The 24,021-nt window shown below is 36.4% G+C and overlaps 1 protein-coding gene across 1 annotated transcript; it reads left to right on the top strand.

Moving 5' to 3' along the window:
- Window positions 1–416: 416 nt before the first annotated feature.
- Window positions 417–1,229, top strand: LOC113915129 (RNA transcription, translation and transport factor protein-like). Its single transcript, XM_035722992.1, has one exon. The coding sequence runs from the start codon at window positions 417–419 to the stop codon at window positions 1,149–1,151; it is 735 nt and encodes a 244-aa protein (XP_035578885.1). The 3' UTR covers window positions 1,152–1,229.
- The last annotated feature ends 22,792 nt before the right edge of the window (window positions 1,230–24,021 follow it).

Below are 24,021 nucleotides of genomic sequence, written 5' to 3'. Positions count from 1 at the left end.
TGATATGCTCATGAGGCTACAAACTTCAGCTTAGTCATACCCTCCATTTTTCCTCTGAAGCCCAGCAACACCTGATGGTAGCAGGATTCCCACCAAAGTTAAAAATGAGGAGAAGAATAAAATTAATATCTACTTCATTTGTTTTAATGAGGATTATAGGATATGATGCTGCATTGTCCAAGATGGTAGCCACCACCCACCTGTGGTTATTGAGCACTGAAAATGTGGCTGGCCCAATGTGAGGCTTGCTGTGATTGTAAAATACACACTGAATTTTTGAGACTTGGTATGAAAAAAGAATATAAAATAATGTGTTAAGGGCCTTTCGCCGCGTCGCCGGTCCCTGCACCGCCCGCTCTTCCTTGCCTGTCCTCTCCCGGCCGAACCCGGGGGGACCAGAGCGAGACGCGGGGACCATGTTCCGACGCAAGCTGATGGCCCTCGACTACCACAACCCAGCTGGCTTCAATTGCAAAGATGAGACAGAATTTAGAAACTTTATTGTTTGGCTTGAAGACCAGAAAATCAGACACTACAAGATTGAAGACAGAGGTAATTTAAGAAACATCCACAGCAGTGACTGGCCCAAGTTCTTTGAAAAGTATCTCAAAGATGTTAACTGTCCTTTCAAGATTCAAGAGCGACAAGAAGCAATTGACTGGCTTCTTGGTTTAGCTGTTAGACTTGAATATGGAGATAATGCTGAAAAATACAAGGACTTGGTACCTGATAATACAAAAAATGCTGACAATGCAGGTAAAAATGCAGAGCCATTGATCAACTTGGATGTAAATAATCCTGATTTTAAGGCTGGTGTAATGGCTTTGGCTAACCTTCTTCAGATTCAGCGTCATGATGATTACCTGGTAATGCTTAAGGCAATTCACATTTTGGTCCAGGAGCGCCTGACCCAGGATGCAGTTGCTAAAGCAAATCAAACGAAAGAGGGCTTGCCTGTTGCTTTAGACAAACATATTCTTGGTTTTGACACAGGAGATGCAGTTCTTAATGAAGCTGCTCAAATTCTGCGATTGCTGCATATAGAAGAGCTCAGAGAGCTACAGACAAAAATTAATGAAGCCATAGTAGCTGTTCAGGCAATTATTGCTGATCCAAAGACAGACCACAGACTGGGGAAAGTTGGAAGATGAACATTTTAGGATTTCAGCTTCTCACCTACTTAGTACAATTGGGAACCATTTACGCTCTGGCATGTGTTTGGAAATCAAATGTCACATTTTTAAGGAAGAATCCTAGAAAATTGTTCTCGAGATTTACCATCATTGCTTTTTCTTTAATAAAGTTCAGGAAAGTGAAAAAAAAATAATGTGTTAAGGGGAGCCTGGGTGGCTCAGTCGGTTAAGCGACTGCCTTCGGCTTGGGTCATGATCCTGGAGTCCCAGGATCGAGTCCCGCATCAGGCTCCCTGCTCAGCAGGGAGTCTGCTTCTCCCTCTGACCCTTCCCCCTCTCATGTGCTCTCTCTCTCTCATTCTCACTCTCTCAAATAAATAAAATCTTTAAAATAAATAAATAAAATAAAATAATGTGTTAATAATTTTCTCTATAGTTTCTATTTTTACAGGTTGTCATATTTTGGATATAATTGTTTTCATACATTATTAAAAATAACATCACCTATTTCTTTAAAACTTTGTCATATTCTTATTTGCTTTTTAAATCCATTTGGAAAACTGGTGTGGACTGCTTTCATTATCCCAGTTTGACAGGTCAGAAAAGTGAGGCTCTAAGAAACTGAGATTTATTCATAATTCCACAAGTAGGGACAGAACACAGAGACAAATTCCAGTCCTTTGTGTTTTTTATCACTTACCTGGGTTACCTCTAAAAATCAGCACCACTACATAGCATTAGTAATAACAATGAGAACAACACCTTCATTAAATGAGGCTGACTTTGTATACAGTTACTTTGTATACATATACAACAGCTACTCATGTATATGAGCTGTATATATAAAATCCAGATATTCATCAACCTAGAACTATTAAAATTAGAGAGAGAGAGAGAGAGAAACTATTAACATTCAAATTCACATGATAGTACTTCTGTGACCTATTTTTTTCTCATTTTTAAAATGCTAACACCACATTATTGAATATAGATTTGTTCAATCAGCAGGTATTTTTGAAGTGTTTACTCTTCATGAAATACTATGATAGACTCTGTTATTAGAAGGATGTCTAAGAAATAGTACCTGTCCTCAACTAACAACTAGAATATAGTTTAATTGATGCCAATATTTCTAACCTAGAGGAGAGAGAAATGAGTATGTAAGTGCAGCTGGGTGAGGGAGAACCAGAGGACCAAGGGAAAGATTCACCAAGAAACAATATTTAAACTGCCTCTTCAATGAAAACTGGCCCGGTGGATATGGTAGAATAGAGTTTGGGGTATGGGGCGGTCAGTCTATGGAGAGAAAATCATTCACAGAGGCAAATGCAAGCAGAGAGAGATAAGAAACAGAATGATTTGTTAGGAAACTGTCAGTAGTTAAGGACGTTGAGTATGTCCAAGAGCACATTACATAGAGACTGAGTTGCAAAAAAGATGGGGCTGAAAATTAGGGGTTAGGTCATGGAGCAGGCCTGCTTTCAGTATTGGTGAAACATGAGGGAAGAATACAAATGATGTATAGATCACATATTAAAAATTTTAGAAGTTGTAAGTCAAGCTTTTTATAAGCTTACCTACAACAAAGGTGTGCACATACCTGTGGTGCCGCCTACTGTGAAGAGCTGACCCTGGTCAGGCCTTGCCTAGTCCCTGAAAATGGGTCACCACTGGGCAAGAAGTTCTAAAGCAAGATCTGAAAGGTAGGGAATGCGGGAGCAAGGCTGCAAGTAGGCATAGTTCCTTGGCCCCAGAGACTGTCACCCTGTGGAGAAGCAGAGGAGGGCTACATGACATCCTCCAAAGCTCAGGGACACTGGCAGGGCTTCCCCTCGCTTGGGTCTAAGACCCACAGCCTTATAAGCTGCACATAAAAGCTTGGACTTTTTTTGCAGCCTAAGGAGAGTCATCAAAGGCTTTTCAGTAGTGAATGTCTTCGATAACATTTTTACTATTTGCATAACTACAAATTAGTAAAGGTCACAGGCAGGAAAATTTTATTTTCAAGGTAAAGTAATGTTATACACATATTGTAACCTTCTTGGAAAGAACCCATTTCTTAAGCTGCTGCACAATACACAGAATTGGTTAACTACATAATTAAAGTATACATTGCTATTTATCACATGTGATGCTTTATTATTTAAAAACCCCTCAATAACCATGCCAAGCTGGGGATTTAATCCTGATAATGTTCACTCGGAACGGTGAGAGTAATAGATTGCCCAGAAAGGAGATTTGTGAATGTCCGGGTGAGCCTCCAGCCTCCTTAGGAGGGTCAGGGGAAAGGAAAGAGGCAGAGTTTGAAAGATGCACACTTGGCAGCTGAATCTAGGCAGAGTTTTCAAACAGCCTAACCCTATTTTTTCTGCATTTATTCCTTAAGTACACAAGACTATTCACAAATCCTCTCATTCGTTGCTAAAAATTATTCACCCATGGGCCGCTTGGGTGGCTCAGTTGTTTAAACATCTAACTTCCGCTCGGGTCATGATGTTGGGGTCCTGGAATGGAGCTCCGAGTCAGGCTCCCCTCTTGGCGGGGGGTCTGCTTTTTTTACATTTTTCCCTGATGCCACAAGTCAAAAAGACATGTTCTTCACTCCCTTTCTTAGAACATTTCCTTGAGAAACCTAGTATTTGTAAATCCTTTCTGTGTCCCTTTGATTTGTACATAAATATTGTTAAAGGATAAATAAATTAGTGTTACAATCTAGGAAAGTTTTTCTTAAAGGTCTAGGATCTATTTCTTTGAAACATAAACCTCAAGGAAGCTGGAGTCCCCATCTCCTTGTCATCAGAATCTTAGGCTGGAGGCCTCTCCAAGGTGTAACCACCTGCTTGTCACAGAGATACAGAAATTTTATTACTTTCTTAGATAAAAGCAATTAGCTAGCCCAGCCAGCTACTCCAATCAGCAGGTGAATTTGGGATGATCTGTAAAAGAATGTGCAGCCAGAAGTTCTGTCAAGTTTTCTTCCACAACGACAAGTTAATCTTGAGAACATGTATACAAGGGATCATATATGTGTGGCACGATACAAAGGAAGGGATTTTTCCTGTCTTTATAATATCATTAGCAGATTACCTGTGATGTACATCTCTGTCTGATTTAATGTCTTCTTTCTTATTTACATTTGAGGAACAGTTTTTCTAGGTTGACAGGGGATTTTGTCAAGTTTTCTCCAACATACCGAACAAGTTTCTGTTATAAATAAAAATATAAAATGAAACTATGGTATCGGCAGCGCTAACCATGCTGATGCCTGTGGTTTTCCTATCACTTGATCATTCCTGGGACTGTAGTTGTACTCAAGGCTAGATGAGTCTCCTTAGTGGAAAGAGTTAGAGAGATGGCTGGACTCAGTCTCTGCAATCCTTATCTGTCCAAAAGGGCTCTGGGCGAAAATCACACATTACAACACTACAGAGTTTGAAACCCCCTCCCCATATGGGCCCTGGTTATTACTGTGCTGGCTCAGGACATGTATGTGAAGAGGATTCTTCACACCTAGAACTATGTGGCCTGTTCCAAAACCAGTCTTCTTTGGCCCATCGTCCCCAGAACAGCAGTTATTAATCCTTTAGTGAATGTCATTAATTCTTGGAAACTCTGATGACAACTTTTAGCATCTTACTCGGAGAAATACACATATATACCTGAAGTCAGATTTCTGCAAGCAAATTTAGGAAAGTTCTGCAATTCTTGGTCCTCTTCCCCACAGTAATAACAAGAATTAAATATTCCCCAACACTGTATAATTTTCACCTGGTAGATATTCAGTAAATATTATCTGGGTAAATCCTAGACTTCTTAGAGAAATGACTGATGCTTATGATTAAAATGACAAACTAAGTTTTTTTTCTTGCTTTCCTGTGAAGAATTGAGTTTCCAAAATAAAAGGGTCCTTCACTAACCTTGAAATTCAATTTAACCTCACTGCACTTCTAGCAAGAGCCCTTTCTGTATATATCATGCTATGTGGGTGGGCATAATGTAGTAAAGGACATAGATAGACTCTGGATTCAGACTGCCTGGGTTTCAAATATAAATCTTTGTGCCTCTGTTCCTTAGAAAAAGAAGACAATAACAGTACCTAGCTCATTTGTTTTTGGTGACAATTAAACAAGATATTTCACATACTATATTTATTCAATATTTGCCACAGTAAATGCCCAATAAATGTTAGCTGTGATGATCATGAGAAGAAAGGTCATATTTAAGAGATGCTATTTAAAGATTATTCCCAAAGAAAGCCACTGTTGGCAAAGTTAAGTACAGATATTTATATTATTACTTGAAAAGTAAATTTTTATTTATTTTAAGATTTTTTTTATATTTTAAAAGTTTTTTATTATGTTCAAATAGCCAACACATATATAATACATCATTAGTTTTTGATGTAGCGTTCCACCATTCATTAGTTGCGTATAACACCCAGTGCTCATCACAACACGTGCCCTCCTTAATACCCTTCACCTACCCCATCCCTCCAACCCCCTCCCTTCTGTAACCCTGCTTGTTTCCAGAGGCTCTCCTGGTTTGTCTCCCTCTCTGATTTCTCCCCCTTCAGTTTTCCCTCCCTTCCCCTATGGTCCTCTGCACTATTCCTTATGTTCCACACATGAGTGAAACCATATGGTAATTGTCTTTCTCTGCTTGACTTATTTCACTTAGCATAATCCCCTCCAGTTCCATCCATGTTGATGCAAATGGTAGTATTCATCCTTTCTGATTTTTAAGATTTCATTTATTTGACAGAGAGAGTGAGAGAGCACAAGCAGGGGGAGCAGTAGAGGGAAAGGGAGAAGCAGGCTCCCCGCTGAGCAGGGAGCCTGATGTAGGACTTGATCCCAGGACCCTGGGATCATGACCTGAGCCGAAGGCAGATGCTTAACCCACTGAGCCACCCAGGTGCCCCGAAAAGTAAATTTTTAAATAAAATATATTAGAGGTATGTACAGACCTCTTTTCTCTGATGCTAGGCAATTAGAAGGAATGGAGCAAGGAGAAGGAAAAAAAAAAAAACAGTAATTGTAGCCAGATTCACATAGATGGGTGAAATCAAATATGAGCAGAAGAACAATCCCACATTTGAAGTTTTAGCACATGGGGTGAAATTTTAGAAGTTTTAATAGGACACACACACAGTTCTTTCCCTTTGAGATAGATTACATTTTCTTTTTTGTTCGTTTATTTTCAAGTTTTCATTTAAATTCTAGTTGGTTAACATAGTGTAATATTGGTTTCAGGAGTAGAATTTAGTGATTCATCACTTACATATAACACCCAGGGCTCATCATGAGTGCCCTCCTTAATACCCATCACCCATTGAACCCATCCCCTGCCTACCTCCCCTCCAGCAACCCTCAGTTTGTTCTCCACAGTTAAGAGTCTCTTATGGTTTGCTTCCCTCTTTTCTTTTCCCCCTTCCCCTATGTTCATCTGTTTTGTTTCTTAAATTCCACATATGAGTGAAATCATATGGTGTTTGTCTTTCTCTGACTGACTTAGTTCGTTTAGCATTATACACTCTAGCTCCACCCACATCATTGCAAATGGCAAGATTTCATTCTTTTTGATGGCTGAGTAATATTCCCGTGTGTGTGTGGGTGTGTGTGTGTGTATGTACCACATCTTCATTATCCATTCATCCATTGATGGACATTTGGGCTCTTTTCATAATTTGGCTATGGTTGATAATTCTGCCAGAAACATCAGGTGCATGTGCCCCTTCAAATCAGTATTTTTGCATCCTTTGGGTAAATGCCTAGTAGTACAATTGCTGGCTCATAGGGTAGTTCTATTTTTAACTTTCTGAGGAACCTCCATACTGTTTTCCAGAGTGGCTGCACCAGTTTGCATGCCCACCAACAGTGCAAGAGGGTTCCCCTTTCTCTGCATCCTCACCAACATCTGTTGTTTCCTAAGTTGTTAATTTTAGCCATTCTGACAGGTGTGACATGGTATCTCATTGTGGGTTTGATGTGTATTTCCCTGATGATGAATGATGTTGAGCATCTTTTCACGTGTCTGTGAGCCAGCTGTATGTCTTCTTTGGAAAAATGTCTATTGTTGTCTTCCACCAATATCTTAACTGGATTACATTTTCTACTTAAGATAGATCTATCACACTTTGAGATAGATCACATTTTCTACATAAACTTAAATCTGATGAATGGGGCAAGAAGAAAAAGCCTTTATGCTGAAATTGTGAATGGTATTAGAAAATTCGAATAATATAATTTGAGAGTGACTGGAGAACAAAGCTCATGTTAACACGTTGCTCTGTGTTCCTCATCCCCTGCAGAAATTATTTAGATTTTTAATTTCCTGGTGGAAAATTATGTTTTGAGAAAATGTAATCACTGTACATTTGAATAACTATCATTTCTCTTTCAATAAAATTCTGCTGCATGTAAAAAATCCATATCACTCAGCCCACTATTTGTGAACATCTTAAAAATGCATATAATGAGTTACTACAGTTCCAGTCTTTTGTGTTGAAACTGAATTAGACAGCAAGAGAGCAAAAACTTATTTTTTTCTACTTCATTTCCATTGCAAGCCCCAAAAGGGATATGCCAAATTGTCTTTCATTTACAGAATATCCTAGGGGGATCAAAACTACAAATCCTGTCCACCACAAATAATAACTTCTCACAGCCAAAAGAGTCAAGGTGGATTTACTACAGGGGATCTCAGTTGCATACTTCTTTCTGCTTCTGTAAATTCAGTCTTTTGAACTGACCATCTGGAAAAGAAAATCATTCTCTTTGTGCTTTTATTTGACCTGAAGATGAAAGTTTAATGACCTTGATTTCATGAAGCAAACTACTTCCTTTCCTCATAAATACTGGCAACATCCACATAGCCACTATTTTGTGTTGCTGTTTTTTATGGCTTTCAGAAATTATTTGTAGTTATTTCATATTAGTTATATCTTACCTTGGATTCCTGTCATCATCATGTAGTAAAGAATTGACCTTAGCAAAGAGAAATCAGTCTGGCCTTTGCCCTAAGCTTCTGGAAGGTAATTGATACCAGACATGATAGGAGTGTCTTTGCTTGTGTGGGGGCTGCTCACACTAGATCTTTAAGTGGAGCTGGTGACATCCCATCATCATAGAATGGGTACTGGCCAGACAAGAAACACCAACCATGTGACTTAGGGTGGAGTATTGAGTCAAGCAGTATCATTCGACCTGGATGCTGAGATCAAGCATTTAGGCAATCAATCAATGATGTTTACACAACAAGCCCAAATAAAAACTGTGGACACTGATGGTCACATGAGCTTCCCTGGGTGACAATATTGTATGCATATTATAACAGATCAATGCCAGGAGGTTAACACAACAAAAAGTTTGTATTTGTAAACTTCACAGACCCTACTCTATGCATCTTTTCCTTTGGCTGATTTTGACACATATCCTTTCCCTGTAACAAACCATAACTATGAGAATAACAGCTTGCTTGCTTGCTTGCTTGCTTTCTTTCTTTCTTTCTTTCTTTCTTTCTTTCTTTCTTTCTTTCTTTCTTTCTTTCTTTCTTCTTTCTTTCTTTCTCTTTCTTTCTTTCTTTTTCTTTCTTAAGATTTTATTTACTTATTTGAGAGACAGAGCACAAGCAGGGGGAGAGGCAGAGGGGGAGGGAGAAGCAAGCTCCCCACTTAGCAGGGAGCCTGATGCAGGGCTTGATCCCAGAACCTCAGGATCATGACCTGACCCAAAGACAGACGCTGACTGAGCCACCCAGGAACCCAGAGGATAATAGTTTTCACAGTGAGTTCTATAAGTCTGTCTAGCCAATTAGTGAATGAATGGGTATTCTGGGAACACCCTGAATTTACAGCTGGTATCAGAATTGAGGATAGTCTTGGGGACTAACTCTGAGAAGTCATTTAGTATATATACAATAATATCCTCACTTAATCTTTCAGTTTTGAATATTTAGGTTGTTCCTAATTTTCTGCTATTAGGGATAATCCTGAAATGAATATTCGTAATTTGGCTCTTCTTGGCTATACATATCTTATTCCTCATGAAACTAATTCTCACATGAAAATTTCTCTTATTGTAACACCAAGTTTTCTCACCAACTTTCAGTTTCATTTTTTTTTTGGCTTTCGTTGTCATGTATCTTTATATATTTTTTGGTCTGTATCAGTTGTTTGTTGTTTTTTTAATAGCTTTCTTGAATACATCATATGCCATAAATTTGGGGCATTTAAAATATACATTTCAATGGTTTTTACTATATTTACAGAGTTATGCTTTTATATCAAAAGAGTTTCTAGTAATGTAAAATAGGGACAAAATTTCATCATTTAATTTTAATGATTCTTGGATATCAAAAGTGGTAAATTATAGCATTCATTCTACTCTGGCCGTACAATATTATGAAAGGTGTTCTCCTCTTTCCATAGTTGCTTTGATTTTATTGATGACAATATCTCTTCTGTCTGGAATTTTTGGCTCCTATTTTATAATTACATGATCTCATTCTTAGCTTTTTGTCTATCATTCTCATAAAGGCCATTGATAGCCTAGCAATGAATGCCTTCCCTATGTAAAGGTTTCACTTGAACTCAAGAGAAAATGATTGGCTTATAAACAACTCTTTATCAACCTTTTATTTGACATGTTTTTCTATGCCTTGCAACAACTGCCTTCTAGCTGTGCCCTCCTCGGTAGTTCTTCACAGATACCTATGGAGCATCTTCTCAAGGATCCATATCTCTTAACTTTTTAACTTGCATTTCCTTAAAGTTTGCTGTGGGGTTTGTTGTCAGCTGATGCAATTAAAAAACATCAAACTTTTAAGTTCCTTTGTCTACAGTTACTTTGATAGATTACTCCAAGACACAGGAGAAGAGCTACAACACTATTAGAAATTGGCTTGGTATGCAGCACATTTCCTAAACTAGAAGAAAAACAGCACCATGAATTTTTTGAAATACCCTCAAGTTTGTATTTGACCTGTGTTTTCTAGAAGGTGATTCTTTTCTTTAAAAAAATATTTTCTTCCTCTGCAGTGGAAAAAGAACTAGCAGTTTCTCATAAATATATCATAAGCTGCAATATAAGTTATGGCAAAAGTTATTTCTTCCTTTAATTTCCACTGGCTCTATTCTAACCTGAACACAATTTACAATCCCCTTAGTCACTGAATTAATCCCATAGCTCCTGAATTCAGTGTCTCTGTTCAAAATCATGCACAATGTTGCCATACTAAGTTTTCTAAAATACAACTATTACCATGCTTTTCCTGGTCCAAAAATCTTTACTGGCTCCCCATTTCCTTTAGGATAAAAGTAAAATAACTTAGGCAATATTTAATGGGTGAGTAAATTATAGAGACACAAGTTTCGATCCCTACTCTGTTACTTTGCAATTTTGTGATTTGAAGGCTATTGCAAGTCATTTCCTTTGTTGACAAAGTTGACTATCCTTCAAAGGTACTGAGAAAGTTAATTTAGTATGTGCCCAGTTCCTGGAAAACAGTAGGTGTAAAATGCTTCCTGCATTTCCTTAGCTTTATTTTTTTAGATTTTATTTATTTGTTTGAGAGAGAAAGCACAAGCAGGGGGAGCGACAGGCAGAGGGAGAGGGAGAAGCAGGGCTCAATCCTAGGACCCTGAGATCATGACCCAAGCCGAAGGCAGATGCTTAACCAACTGAGCCACCCAGGCATGCCGGCCTTAACCTTATTTTTAAGCCTTTCCTCTATTTTGCCTAATATATATATATTTGAATATATATAATATATATATTTTTTCCTGAACACCTACTGTGCACTATGTATACTATCAATGTCTGTGAGGGATATACAAAACAGTGTTATTGTCCTCAAAGAGTTCAGTGTAAAGAACATAAGAACAGGGCAACAGAAACTTACATAAGGAGATGTGGATTTATGAAATATATAGTTGGTTGAGTCTACAAGGCTTAGTGATTGAATGGAGGTGTGAGGACAATTAAAGGAGAGGACAGAGTAAAGGAAAATCCCAGGTTTATAGATCAAATCAGTGGTTAGATAGCAATTCTCTTTTTTTTTCATAATATCTCCCTCTTTCTGTTAGATGACCCCTTCCCTTGAATGGATTAGAAGTTTCTTAAGCTCACAATACCATGGCATAGAATTGCTTAAATCCGCCAAAGTGCTCTGTATATAAAACAGACACTCAATGAATGATTAATGGAGTAAACGTTTGTAGAGAAGAGAGCAATTTGGCAATTTTGTCTGCCAGGGATCAGTGCCTCTCCTTGCTATTAATCAATTCAATCACATGAAATGATACCAAGACAAGTACTCACTTCTATGGTGAATAGAGTTACTTTTAACAAACTTTGAAAGATTCACATATCTTAAGTTAGTCATTTTAATTCCATCTCCTGGAGTTGTTAAAAAGCAAAAATGGATGACTTGAGTTTTTTGTTTGTTTGTTTTCTTAATAGTGGCAAACTGAAAAAAAATCAGAATGTATGCAGGTATGAGGAAGAAGAAAATCCAAGAAACTGTTTACATAAGGGAAAATCACATTATAAATTTATTAACATTTTATAATAAACTATAAATGTTTAACAAGGCCTTTTAATTCATATATATATAACTGTATGCACATACACATACAAAATAAATACATGTACATTATTTAAACTACTAATTAGTTTTTGTTTATTAATACTGTGTAGTATTTAAACTAGTAATTAAGTTGCAAACTTATGTGATCTATCTGGGGTTTGAAGGAGTACTAGATTTCAAGTACTAGAATTATTTTATTTTCCATAGCATTTTACTGTGAGAGAAGCTGAAAGACTAGAAATATAGGTATATTAATTCTTTTTTTTCAGCTATACATAATTTAAAAAATTTTAATTTTAGTGTAGTTAACATACAATTATACTAGTTTCAGGTGTACAATATAGTGATTCAACAGTTCCATATATTACTCAGTGCTCATCCCAGCAAGTGCCCTCCCTAATCCCCTTCCCCTATTTCACCCATCCCCCTACCCACTTCCCCTATGATAATCATATTTGTTCTCTATAGTTAAGAGTCTGTTTTTTGGTTTTTCTCTTTTCTTTTCTTTGCTTGTTTGCTTTGTTTCTTAAATTCCATATATGAATGAAATCATATGGTATTTGTCTTTCTCCAGTTGGCTTATTTTGCTTAGCATTATACTCTTTAGACCCACCCATGTTGTTGCAATTGGCAAGATTTCATTCTTTTTTATTGCTGAATGGGTACAGTAATCCTTTTATTTGTTTGTTTTAGTTTTAGTAGGTTCCATGCCTAGCATGGAGCTCAATGCATGGCTTGAACTAACAACCTGAGATCAAGACCTGAGCTGAGATTAAGAGATGGACGCTCAATCAACTGAGCCACCTGGGCACCCCAGGTTATATTAATTCTTGATAGGAATTTGTAACAGGTCATTTAGAAAAATATGGAGCTGATAGGAATTTGTAACAGGTCATTTAGAAAAATATGGTGCTGATGAAGAAATTTAGAATAGCCCTTGGTTTCCAGTCAAAGGCGGAACGTTGGGTAGAGATGAACATGGCAGTGCAGTATTTCAGTCATCACAATAGACCTTACCTTCTGAAGGAACAGAAATACACCTTAATTACTGCTTATAGTTCTTGCCACTCTGTGATGCCATCCACTAGGTAGTAAACAAGAGTCATTCACCATATATTAACTAGCAACTAAAGGCCAGGCACTGTGCTTGTAAATATCTGGTGATGAATAAGGTATTATTTCTGTGTTGCAGAAGCTTGTACTTGTGGGGTGATAGATATGTAAACAAATGATTCTAAGATGCAATCATGCTGATTCCAGGCCCTCAGAAGACATCAGTCTTTCATGGGGCTCTTTTCTCTGCTGAGTTAGGATCTGCTCTCGCAATCTTTCTCAACGCTGTGGCCCAAGCTGGCTTGTGCATCATTTAGAGCTGGCATGCAAACTGGGGTTATATGCAACGAATAAGAGCTCTGATTGCATGAATGGAGAGAGCTGGGGAAGCCAGGATGCTCTGTCTGATCTTATTGAAGCAACCTATTTCAGACAAAGTGATTTTGACCCATGCTAGCTCAGTGAACAACAGGTAGAAGCCTGAGACCCATATGGCAGCATAAACGCAAGCTCCTTGAGGCCAGTCCTTAGGAAATGGAGTAAACCCTTTTGTAAATGCCAGTTTCCTGCTAAGCAAGTTGGGGCACAGATGGCTAAATAAGTTACTATATTTTCAGTGGGGCATCTGTTATTTTACATTACCCACATCCTCATTTTTTTTTTCTCTTGAGAAGCTGTGCCAAGCCACTGGGCAATGCTTTCTCCTCCATTTAGCATCTCTGTGTGTTTGGCCCAGAGATTCTGAATTTCCCTCACAGACATTCTTTTTTTTTTTTTTTTTTTTAAGATTTATTTATTTATTTTAGAGACAGAGAGTGTGCGAGAGTAGGAGTAGGAGCAGAGGGAGGGAATCGTCAACAGACTCCCCACTGAGCACGGAGACTGATGCGGGGCTCCATCCCAGGACCCTGAGATCATGATCTGAGGTAATATCTCAATTGACTGAGCCACCCAGGTGCCCCCCACCCCCAGATATTCTTAACAGTAAAGTATCGGGAATTCATTTTTGCAACTACATTAAAGAAAGGTAGATATCTTACTGAGTCAGGGCTGAGAGTGCTTATTTCCTATCTAGTATGCAATGACCCCCAGGGCTCAGGCCCCATGTGGAGCTCAAAGATGTCCCCAGAGAGGCAGAGTTCCTGCCTGTGTGTAGGTTGTCCTTATCATCCATATATTTTATTGTCATAGGAAATAGAGTGTTTGAGTCCTAAGAGTTTTTTTGCAGTAACTGCCTCTTCCCTAGGCTGAGTGCCAGAGAAAGAAAAGAGTTTAGGAGACTCTAGGAGGAGAGGCAGAATTTATAGAGTAACGACTCTCGGGTGTGAGGGAACAGAAGAGAATAGTACCTGGCTCTTACTAGGTTTCCCATAATTTTATTGTATGTGTGAATGAAAACATAGTTGCAGCCTGAACTCAAATTAGAAGTCTTGTCTTCCTGATAGCTGGAAACATATCATAATAATTAAGTCACATCATAAATAAATAAAATATGTTTGCATTTGTAAAAAAAAAGTGTGAGCAGAAGTGAAAAAAGTGTTATTTATTGTGAACTTAGCACATAGAGAATACTATGAAATACGTAATGGAAATAGATATTATCAGGGCACAGTTACACAGTTACTGTCCTGTGTCAAGTAGTATTGTTTGTAAATTATTGACTTTGATACAAAGAAGGTTTAAACAAAGAAGTGTTTTCAGAACAAGTAATTAGAATTAATTATGTTCAGTTGGGTCATGATTCTGATGGAAGAAAGCATGAGTCTCTGAATTTCTCCTCTATTATGTACTAACTTGGGTAAGACATGTAGCATTTTTGATCCCCAGAATTCTGATAAAAGCATATCTGGGGATACACCACCCACTTTAGTGTCCTGCCTTGAAAGTACTCAGCACTTTGCCTGGCCAGATGTACCTTGCAGTGTCCAGTATCAACAAAATATTATTTTTTCCTTTCTTCATGTAAATTGGATATTGTGTTGGGCCTTTCATAAGGTATACACCTTTGAAAGGAGACAGTATTGAAGAAGAAAAACAATTGGTTTTTTGAGCCACTCTAGGTTTACAATCTGAGTTTAAATTAATAAACAATTTAGTTTCTACTTTTTCTGGCTGATATTTATTCATCGAAGAAAAAACCTACTCAAAGGCTGGCAAGGTTGAATGAATTCTCTTCTCTTACAGATTTTCTGTCACAGTCACCTTTCTCTGGACCAGGATCTCAATTTTGTTGGTAACATTAGTTTAAAGGTGAATTTCAGAAAGTGTAAAAGTACTAGAAGAACTATTATCTTGTACAATGAAAAAAGTTCTGGAAGTTAAAAATGCAGGCTTTAATTATTAAACACAAATTTTGGTAATTCTTAGTGTTAGGTGCTTAAATTTAACTTAATTTAGCCCTTACTCTCGTTTAAATCCAAAACACCTTTATCAAAAGCATGAAAATACCTATTTCATTTTCCAAAATATTTACTTTGTATTTTAAAAATTTAGAAAAAGAAAAATAAACTATATCACTTTATATTATTTCTGATAGTTTTGATAATTCTTAAATTTTTGGAATTTACTGAAATGTGGATATCAGCCACTCTCCAAACGATCAAGTGAACACTAAATAGGGGACGATGAGAGAAAACTATTTTGACACAATTCTCTCTAAAGCAACTCATGCAGCAATTAACAAAATAAATTATGAAGGCAATTCTGTTAACCAAATATTAAAGACACTGAACTTTTACAACTTGGCCCAGCAAAGATTACTGGACATGTTGTAGACAGTGCAGGTTTAGTAATAAAGTACAAGAACTTATAAATCAGCCATATAACCGCTAATAATAATGCTAAAGATGATAATAGTAATAGCTAACAAGAGCTTACAATGTACAAAGTACAAAGAGTTTACAATGCACCTGCATTGTTCTAGGCATTTACATGTATCACTTCAAATTAAGTTATTTTAATTTCCATTTTGAGCTAGGCAATCTTTAACAATTTCCTGCTACTGTTATAGGTTTGTGCTGCTTGATGGGTGCCACTCTGGGTTTATTTCCTCCAAGTTTCACTCAATTTTTATTCAATCAGCATTCACATTCAGAGCGTTCTGCATATTGTAGGAAGCAGAAAGGCTGGAGATAGGGCGAGGCAAGTGAAGCACTCACCTCAGGCATAAATGTAAGGGAGCACCAAAAAGCTCACTCAAGACAAATTGCGTTTTAATGCACAATTTTTAAAAATAAAAATGAATGCAAAAACTCCACGATGAACAAAAATGTAAAAATTTTAAATAAAGACAAGATCAGTAAGTGCTACATTAAAGCTTGAGACAAAAGAAGAAATCAGAAATATTGACATTCACCATGGAGTTTTTGCATCATTTTTATTTTTAAAAATTGTGCATTAAAATATTATCTCAATTACTGAGTTTTGAAGCACCCCTTAAATCTTGTGTCTGAGGTGAGTGTCTCACTGGCCTCAGCCTAGTGCCATCTCTGTTGGCAATTATTTTCATAGATGGTTTTATCACGGTTGGAGTGGCCTAAATATTTCTCCAATGAAGCCTTTTGGCATAAAAGGGAAAAATGACTAATTTCCTGCACAATATTATCTGGACAACCCTTACCCCAGAAACAAAACCATACACTGTCTCTCCAGTATGTTGTTTCTCTACTTTAAGATCTACCAGGAGAAAGCAGGTATAAAATGGAATTTTAACTCTTGACTCAATGTATTAGTTACGCGAGCATTACAGAAAATGATCAAGGGATTGCAACTGAGGATAGTATTTCTAAATAGCAATTACTATTGCTCAATAAAATGTTATTGACTAAAATGCAAAGATAAAAAATTGATAAAGAAATTACCATTTAAATCTCTTTTACCTCTTCCCAGTGATGTACTCTCTAGTTTATTGGTGGCATGAACATTCTAAAAAAGGTTCAAAAAAAGGCATTTTTTAAACTTAGGGTTCAGAGCCTCGGTTTTATTTAAACTGAAAAAGAACAGAGACATTATAATGATTCTCATGAGGGACAGTAATAGAGACTAGGGGCCATTTACTTTCTATCCCTAGTAGTTTCTGAACATAAAAGAAATCAGCAGGGAGTCATATATTCTTCCAGAAATATTTACTCAGGGAACAAAGGTGAACATCACATAGTTCCTACTCTTAAAGAGTTTAAACTTTGATATGTATATATGTCTTTTTATTTTTTTAGGAAAAATCAGAATATATTTCTGTCTTTTATTTTGATGTGTTTGAAATTCATGTTACAAATAAATATTTTAAAATACTCTTCTAGCACTGTGGTTTAATGGACATCTTGAATGTGGATTATTATTTGATGAAGACTAGCTGGGAAATTATGCTAAGCATGAGATTAAAATTCCCATTCTTTTTTGGAATTCTACTGATGCTCTCCATGTTCCTACATTTTAATCTTTCATTCCCTATGTCTTTGCTGTGGACTTTGCAGAAAATGTAAAGATAGTCACTATGGTACATTTATAATGGGAACATAAAGAAGAAATTCACATTTTCGCAGTATCTACTAAGGGCCAGGCACTGTGGTAGGAAAAGTCCATGTATTATGTATCTCATATAATTCTCACAGAAATCCCTAGAAATACATATGATTATTTCTATTTCATATGAAAGAAAATTGTTACAAAGCAGTGAAGGGATTTGTTCAAGATCATATAACTAATGAATTTCAAAGCTTCTATCTTGCCCTGTCCCAAAACTCATGCCTACCATATTTTCATGCAGACAAAGCCCAGCATGTTCATGAGCAATACTCTGGGAAGTATCAAGGTGCACAGTGGAAGCCAAGTTGTAAGGAGGCAGGAAGTTACTCCCTGACTGTCCACCAGCTACAGGGGAGAGGACAGTTGAGAAAGAAGAAAGAAAATAATCACAATCAGAAAAACAACTTTACATAGGTAAACTCATAAAATTTGTGTATATTCTCTATGCTTTTAAGGATTAGAGAGAAAATAAGGGAAATTTAAAGATAAATAATGTTCAAGTCATAAATGGGAGGAGGAAGAGAATACAATTTTGACCCTTTGTTTGGTTGGAACAAACAAAGTGATGAGGCCTTGCCCCCAAAGACAAAGACATACAAGTGGATAGTCATCTTTAAGCAAGATGGTAGCCTAAGGAAGAAGTCTTGCCAGTTTTATCTAGAAACCATGGAATCAATGCTGCTAAAATTGTGTTTTATATTAATAAAATCCTAAATCCAGATCATGTGTCTCAAAAATGTTATGAATGGGTGAAGAGATTTACCTAATTTACATAAAAATTTACATAAAATTTACAAGATGAGAGGTAGATTTAACTTATCGGGATTGATTCCCTGGATGCTGGCCTCTCAGAAGAGAAATTACCTCTTGCAGAGATCCATGGAGATCAGTGTTGAAAACAATTGTGATCTTGGTCAACTACAAGTCTTGAACCTTGGCCTTCCTGCCCTCACTCCAAAGGAACAGTTGGTGCTAAGGACAGCTATGAATGTGAGCTGGTTAGGTAGAGCTGGAGTCCATGTTCTACCAGTAAAATTGCTACTTAATCCCTGCTCTAATTCCACAGGGAAGGGTCTGGGCTTTGTCTTTTCATGCAGTTTAAAAGCCACAGAACTCAAAGGGTCAATGAGCTCTTCCTAGACCATGGCATCTGGCCCTGCTAGATATCTGTGCATCGCCCTAAAAGGAAAGGGTGAGGTAGGACGCCACACAGACACATGCTACTGATGCCATCACATGAGTTCTCCCTTAGGAACGTAGTTCCATCAGGCTTGATGTGTTTATCCCCTGTCCTCATTTGCATTATGTAAGTATAACAATATCAAACAAAGATACAAATGTTTGTACCATTCTTATTCTCAACCCTAACTGGCAAGCAGTATTGAAGATAAAGGTAATATTTATCCAAACAACGGAAAACACCACTAGTTAAGTGACAAAACTTCAGAATCCTGAGCTGCGTGTATTATTGTAAGTTTCCCAGGACTCCAAAAAAAAAAAAAAAAAAGTTTCCCAGGACTCCAAGGACAAGGTTGAACAACCAATTCCCTCCATTACTTAATCAGGAGCTTTCCTGAATTCTGTCCCTCTTTCTCTCTCCATCTTTAATCTATCACTTCATTTATAGGCAATGTAGTTGCTATTATGGAATCTGGAACCCTCCATCTATTTAAGGCCTTTATTTCCTAGAATGAATTATTGCTAAACACAGCATTTTGATAAAAATATTCTATAGCAAATCATTAACCAAACAGTCTAAATTTCCCAGAGGAGCAGTTCTGTTTCTATAGGAAGAAAATGTGTTCTTTTTGTTATGGCTGCATTCTGTCTTGGGAAAATGGTTTCTACACTGCTTTGCACATACTGCAGCCTTTTTTTGACAGTACATTTATAGATTTTGGAGTCTTTCTCTTGACATCAAAGCACAGTAAAGGAAGACTTACAACTCTGTATGAGAATTTAACACTGATCCCTGTCTGCACCTCCACTCCAATAATTGCATGCCCAGAGGTGTGTAATTATTCACAATCCACTGTTGTTTCAGGTTCAGCTACTGAAATGAGCCGACCATGTTTTGTGGTGTCATTTTTTCCAGATGCTCTTTATGGTCTTTTTGAAGCATCAACTAACTGGATGCATGAATCCAGATGAGCTTATGAAAAATGTGTTTATGAAGAAGCAATAAGCATTTGTTTTATCAACACATACTTGTCACTATTTGTGTAGGTTTGTGTGTTGGGAGCAATGACAGACTCTGCATCTCTTCTCCCACTCCTCAACCCCACTCATCCATTTCTATCATTTCTTTTCCCACCAACGGTGTGGATTTTAAAGATGCATTCTCATGTTTTGAGTCAGATCTATTCTCCTTGGCTGATGAGCAAGAAGATTCTGCTCCTTTGTTCTATCTGTGTTTGCATATTTCTCCAGTCCAAAACAACAATAGCTGTAAATGTAATGTCTCCTCACTCCTGTCCTGCCAAGGACACAATATTAGGTGTGTTATACCTTGGACATTCACTCACCACCCATCTATGTCAGCTTTTCTGAGTTCATTTTTCATTGCAGAACCTTTAGAAATTTTGATGAATTTCTAGACAGACATAGCCACTGATGAAAAATGTTGGTTTCTTTTTAATCAGTCTTAGAGATTAACATAAAATCCTGCTTTGTAAATCGATAAATCTCTACTTACACTAAACAAATAAATTTGTTTGCTTTAAGTATCAAAATAAATAAGGGTAAAATAGGGATTACACTTGCAATGCTACAATAAATAATTTAAAAGCATCACAACAGAGCATATTTATGATTGTTTTTAATAAATAATGTGTTAGAAAGATGACATCTCTCCATAAAAGAAAGGACTGTGGAATGTCATTAGTAATGTTGCTTTCTATTGGCATTTCAGGAAATTTTTCTGTAAGTAACCTGGATTATATGAAAGAGTTGAAGATCATTGATTCACTGTTTTGGATTTGTTTTATATCCAGAAAAAATCTCATTAACACTTAGTTACTGTGAAACAATCTAACAATTTTCATTGTAAAACAACTTTTTTAGCTATTACATTCTTTGCTTCTTCGATTTTGACTATTTTAGATAACTCACATAAGTGGACTCCTACAATCTTCATATTGCTTATTTTGCTTAGCATAATGTCCTCCATGTTCATCCATGTTGTTGCAAATGACAGAATTTCCTTCTTTTTAAAGGCAGAATAATATTCCATTGTTTGATATACCCCACATTTTCCTTATCCATTCATTTGCCAATGGATATATAGGTTGTTTCCATAACTTGACTATTGGGAATAGTGCTGCAGTGAACATGAAAGCACAGATACTTTTTTAGGGGTCCTGATTTCAATTCTTTTGAGCATATACCCAGAAGTGGGATTAGTGGATTATGCAGTAGTTCTATTTTAAATTTCTTGACTGTTTCCTATAGTGGTTACACCATTTTACATTCCCAATAGTGTAGAAGAGTTATAGTTTCTCTACATCCCCATCAACATTTGTTATCTTTTTGTTTTGTTTCTGTTTGTTTTTTTTTTTTCTCTTGTATGAAGGACAACATCAAAGGATGAGAAGTTAAGCCACAGATTAGGAGAAAATATTTGCAAAAGACATATCTGATAAAGGACTATTACATAATATATACAAAGAACTCTTAAAACTCAAAAATAAGAAACAATCTGATTAAAAAATGAGACAAAAATCTTAACAGACATCTCACCAAAGCAGATATAGAGATGGCAAATAAGCATATAAAAAGATGATCCACATTATATGTTACCAGGGAACTGCAAAAAACCAAAATGGTACCACTACAAACCTGTTAGAGTGGTCAAAATCCAAAACACTGACATCAAATGCTGACAAGGATGTGGAGCAACAGGAACTCTTATACCTTGCTGATGGGAATGCAAAATGGTACGGCCAATTTGGAAAACAGTTTGGTAGTTTGTTATAAAACTAAACATACACTTACATATGATCCAGCAATTGTGCTCCTTGATACCCAGAGGAACTAAAAACTAAGTCCACATAAAAGCCAGTACACAGATATTTATAGCAGCCTTATTCAAAATTGCCAAAACTTGGAAGCAACCAGGATGTCCATAGTTTAATGGATAAATAAACCATAGTACATCTAGACAATGGAATATTATTCAGCACTAAAAAGAAATGAGCTATCAATCCATGAAAGGCATGGAAGAAAATTAAATGCTTACTACTAAGTGCTAGAAGCCAGTCTGAAAAGTTTACAGACTGTATGATTCCAACTATATGATACTGAAAAAGGTAAAACTATGGAGATAGTAAAAAAAAAAGTGGTTTCCAGGGTTTGGATTGGGAAGGACAAAGATGAATATTCAGGGTACAAAGGACTTTTAGGGCAGTGAATCTCATAATGATGAATATACATCATTGCATATTTGTCCAAACTCATAGAATATTGAACACCAAGAGTGAACCCTAATGTAAACTATGGGCTTTGGGTGATTATAGAGTGCCAATGTAGGTTCATCAATTGTAACAAATGTACCACTCTGGTGAGGGATGTTGATAATGGGGAAAGCTATGCATATATGGGGGTAGGGAGCATATAAGAAATTTCTGTATTTCAATTTTGCCTTGAACCTAAAATTTCTCTAAAAAATAGTCTTTGTTTTTTTTTTAAATGCTATTTAAAGTTTTTTCTGAGAAAGCAGTAGGGGTGTAAGAGAAAGGGAAGCACAAAATATATGTAGATTTTAGATACCAATGTATAACATATGAACATTAACATAATTAGATTTCAGAACTGCTTCCTACTTTTTTACTTTACATTTTAATTACTTCATTTCCATTCAGTTGTAGTTATTTTAACACATTCAAAATTAACTTAGTTAATAAAGCTGTGACTAGTCTTAAATTTAGAGTGGGTTAAATATTTGAATATTTTTGCTACTGAATAAAGCAGGAGTAACCTCAAATATAAAAATTATTATATTTTGCTTTTAGAGTCCTTACTTAGCATATCATGAATTTAACATAACATCCCTGAAAAAAATTACTGAAGTCAGTTTTATATTTCTACATCAGTAAAATAAAGAAGCTCTAAAATATTAGTGCATTTTCAGGAGGAAAAAAACAATCAATCTGATTGCACCTCCTTCCACTTCTGATATCAATGGTATATATTCTTCATGATATAAATAGCTACCACTTTGAAGCAAAACACATACGCAGACCTCAAGGCATGGCCAGTAAGGCAGAGGTGTGAATGAAACAAACAAACAAACAAAAAGGGATGTAAGAGTGATTGAGTGACTGGCTGTTTGGAGAAGAGGAAGGATTATCAGGAACCCTGGGTGGAGAAAGAAAAGTAGAGACAAAGATCCTGGCAGCAGCTGAGGATGAACGTGGATGCCCCATGTCCAATTTCATATTCCAGACAGTGTTACTGCAGGAAAGAGGAGAGCTGCCTGAACCACAAATATCTTTGCTTGAGCAAAACTTAAGACTCATTGTGTTAAACCAGTAATTTCAGGGTGTACTTGTTAATGCTGCATAACCTGCCCTACTTAATTAATGCTGCACATGCCCCGGGGAATAGTGAGATTAAGGTGATATCTAGTGAAGATAAAGCAAGAGAACAGCCAAAATTCCTTTGAGATGGCAAAATCATCCATAAACTAACCTCATTCAGTAGAATTTGTACCTTGGCATCCCAGGTGATGTCAATTCTTCCTAACCTAATCTATAGATTCAAAACAATCTCAATCAAAACCTCAGTAGGCTATTTGTTAGATATCAACAAACTCATTCTAAAATTTACCTGGAAAGATAAGAGATTCTAGAATACCCTAACAATAGTGAAGAAAAACAACAAATTTGGAGGACTTATACTTTTAGACTTATGTAGAGTTTAATCAAGACAGAGTGGTATTGACAAAAGAATAGATACACAGATAAATGGAACAGAATAAAGAGCCCACAGATAGACCAACATGAATGTACTCAACTGATTTTTGACAAAGGTACAAAGTCACTTTAATGTAGAAAGGATCATCTTTGTTTAAAAAAATGGTGCTGATACAATGGACATCCAAATGTAAAAATATGAACCTAGACACACAACTGACACCAATGACAAAAAAAATGAACTCAAAATGGATTCTAGGTTTAAATACAGAATGTAAAACTCTAAAACTTCTAGAAGAAAATATGGGAGAAAATCTATATAAACTTAGGTTTGGTAATGAGTTTTTGTATATAACACCAAAAGCATGATCCATGAAAGAAAAAAACTGAATCTATTAAAATTTAAGATGTCTGTTTTATGAAAATAAATAACTGTTAGAAGAATAAAAGGATCCCAAATGGACTGGGAGAAACTATTTTCAAAATATATAAGTGATAAAAGACTTGAATCCAAAACCAAAAAAAAAAGACCATTTAAACCCCAATATTTGGAAAAAAAAAACAATATTTGAAATCAAACAACCCAATTTAAAAAACAGGCAAAAGGTATGAAAAGACATCTCTCCCCAAAAGATATACAGATAGCAAATAAGCATATAAAAAGATGTTCCACATCATTTGTCACTCAGGGAATCCAAATTAAAACCATGAGATACCACAACAAATCTATTAATGGCTAAATCCTCCAAAACTGATATTACCAACTGCTAGCAGGAATGCAGAGCAACAGGAACTCTCATTTATTCTGGTGG

Source organism: Zalophus californianus, chromosome 11 (genome assembly GCF_009762305.2).
Source record: "Zalophus californianus isolate mZalCal1 chromosome 11, mZalCal1.pri.v2, whole genome shotgun sequence".
NCBI lineage: Eukaryota > Metazoa > Chordata > Mammalia > Carnivora > Otariidae > Zalophus > Zalophus californianus.
Note: the sequence above shows the minus strand (reverse complement) of the source record. Positions and strands in the feature narration are given on the sequence as shown.